Genomic DNA, 2,170 nt, shown 5'->3' with positions numbered 1-2,170 from the left:
GGATCTTCTCCATCCTAGAGCAGAGAGTGAAGGTAGGTGCTGCAGGCGGTGCATGAGGGAAAGCTCTAGGAAGCGAGCTCTTGTTTATTACAGAGTTCTACAGCTCCACAGTGTTCAAGGGGAAAGAATTTTGGGGGGGAAATTGGCTCCTCTCATGCCTGAATGTCCATGTATGGAAGACAGACCCCTTTCCTGCAGCCCATCAGGATGCAGGTGTGGACAGCTGAGGGCAGCATGTTGTAGCACGGGCCAAGGAAGTGTCAGAGACAGGCCCTGAGCTCTCGTCCTGGCTCTGAACTTTATGCCCCAGTTCCTTTGCTCTTGACTCTTGCCTGTGAAGTTTTCTGTCCTGGGCATTGCCAAGTGCTGAATTCGCTAACAGCCATGGCACTCCCTCTGTAATGAGCACTCTTGGAAAGCCTTTGAAGAAATTAATCACTCGGTGTTCTCTTCTGAGCTCGTGGTCCATAGCAAGTGAGGCTGAGGCAATGTGTTTGCACCTGAAGAATCAAAGGAGACATTGCAAAGCTGTCCCAGTCCCGTCCGGGAGGGAAGGAGGAACGCTAAGGTCCCGCAGGAACAGCAGCACACGGTGCAGTAGTGTGTCACAGTGCAGATTCTCTGGGGGGCTCATTAAATGTGCCCACCCTGTCTTAACTGTGCACTTTTTTTGCTTCTGGAAGGTCAACCCTGCTCAGCAGCACTTGCTGAAAGGTGATGGTTAGCTTTTGAGTATACTTGTGGGGAGCTAAGTTAAGGCCTGAAGATAAGGTGAGGTGAGGTGAGCTGCAGATTCCCCCAGAGCCAGTCACTCCCATGAGCGTATCTGTCCCTGCAGGCTTCCGGAGAGAAGCTTCGTACGACTGAGACACAAGTGCTGGTGGCTACACCTCAGAAACACTTACTCGCCACGAGACTGAAGCTCATCTCTGAGCTGTGGGATGCAGGGATCAAGGTAAAGTAAGGACTTGGGCTTGCCACTGCTACAGGTGAGGGAGGGAGAGCCTGAAGGAAGCTGTAGCACAGCAAGGCCAACTCCGTTAGTGTGTCTGTTCAAGATCTGCACCTCTCTGAGATGTATCAGGCAGGGAAGGAGAACAGCCAAGGACACTGAAGGCTAGCAGGAATAATGAGGCAATTTTCTGTGGGTTTTGGTGCTGGCTGTTTTGCTCCAAGATCCATCAGAACAAATTTTGTGTTAATCATGCACCTTTTCCACTCCCTCCTAGGCAGAGATGCTGTACAAGAAGGATCCTAAACTGCTGAAGCAGCTGCAGTATTGCGAGGACATGGGCATCCCCCTTGCTGCCATTGTAGGAGAGCAAGAGCTGACAGATGGAGTGGTCAAGCTGCGAGATGTCGCAACAAGAGAGGAGGTGAGAATGTCTTTTTACACCAGGTTTCAAAAGTGGTTCCAAAATCTAGAGATTACTGAAAGGCTCAGGGTTTTCCCTCAGTGATGGTGTTCGTTTGGGGAGCTCTAGCACAGATCTGTTGGGCGACGGCTCCAGAAAACCAGTATTGGTATCCACAGCAAGTCTTGAGGGGGCTCAGGATTCCAGTGCTGCTACCTTTTCCTCTCCATTTGCTTTGTAGGTTGACATCCCAAGAGAAAAGCTTGTTGCCGAGATCAGAAGAAGGCTGGAGCCCTAGGACTTTTCTGGCCAGAGCTGCTTGACGGAACTGCTGTACAACTGGAAACCTCCAGCGCTCTTAGACATTCACTTCCCACTTAAGTCTGGTCACCATCTACTAGCCTGAGGCTCATCAGCCAGGGCTAGGGCAGTGTCAGCACAGCGTTATCTGCTTGGAAAGCAGCAAGTGTGTGTTAAAAGTCATGGACAGTGCAGTCACCAGGTTAACCTTCTGGTTAACTGCTCTGAAGGATGGGTCAAGCTTGTGAATTCCTAATATTGCAGTTATTGCAGTCCCTGTAACTGCAGAGCCCTTTCCATCCACTGCCCGCACTCACGGTGGTGGCACGGGGCACAGCCAGGCGTGGTGCAGCTCAAGCAGGATCAGGCTGAGCTCTGGAGCAGAGAAGGAATCTGTGGTGTGTTGGGCACCTGCAGGCTTGGGATGTAGGGTGAGGGTGGCAGCGTAAGGCCAGCCCTCCGAGGGCCGCAAGGGCCAGCCCCAGGGGGGCTCTGCGTGGGGTACGGCCCGGGCA

At 52.4% G+C, this 2,170-nt stretch overlaps 1 protein-coding gene across 1 annotated transcript; it reads left to right on the top strand.

Annotated features, from left to right (window-relative positions):
• Positions 1 to 8: 8 nt before the first annotated feature.
• On the top strand, positions 9 to 1,653 carry LOC104465338 (histidine--tRNA ligase, cytoplasmic-like; the record flags this gene model as incomplete). The annotated part of the gene is made up of 4 exons (XM_010078342.1): positions 9 to 32; positions 839 to 955; positions 1,230 to 1,376; positions 1,597 to 1,653. Coding segments are annotated over 4 exons (345 nt in total), but the record flags the coding sequence as incomplete, so codon positions are not given.
• Between the last annotated feature and the right edge of the window lie 517 nt (positions 1,654 to 2,170).

This window comes from Pterocles gutturalis, unplaced genomic scaffold (genome assembly GCF_000699245.1).
Source record: "Pterocles gutturalis isolate BGI_N339 unplaced genomic scaffold, ASM69924v1 scaffold48338, whole genome shotgun sequence".
Lineage (NCBI taxonomy): Eukaryota > Metazoa > Chordata > Aves > Pterocliformes > Pteroclidae > Pterocles > Pterocles gutturalis.
The sequence above is the reverse complement of the archived record's forward strand: the minus strand, read 5'-3'. Positions and strand labels throughout refer to the sequence as shown.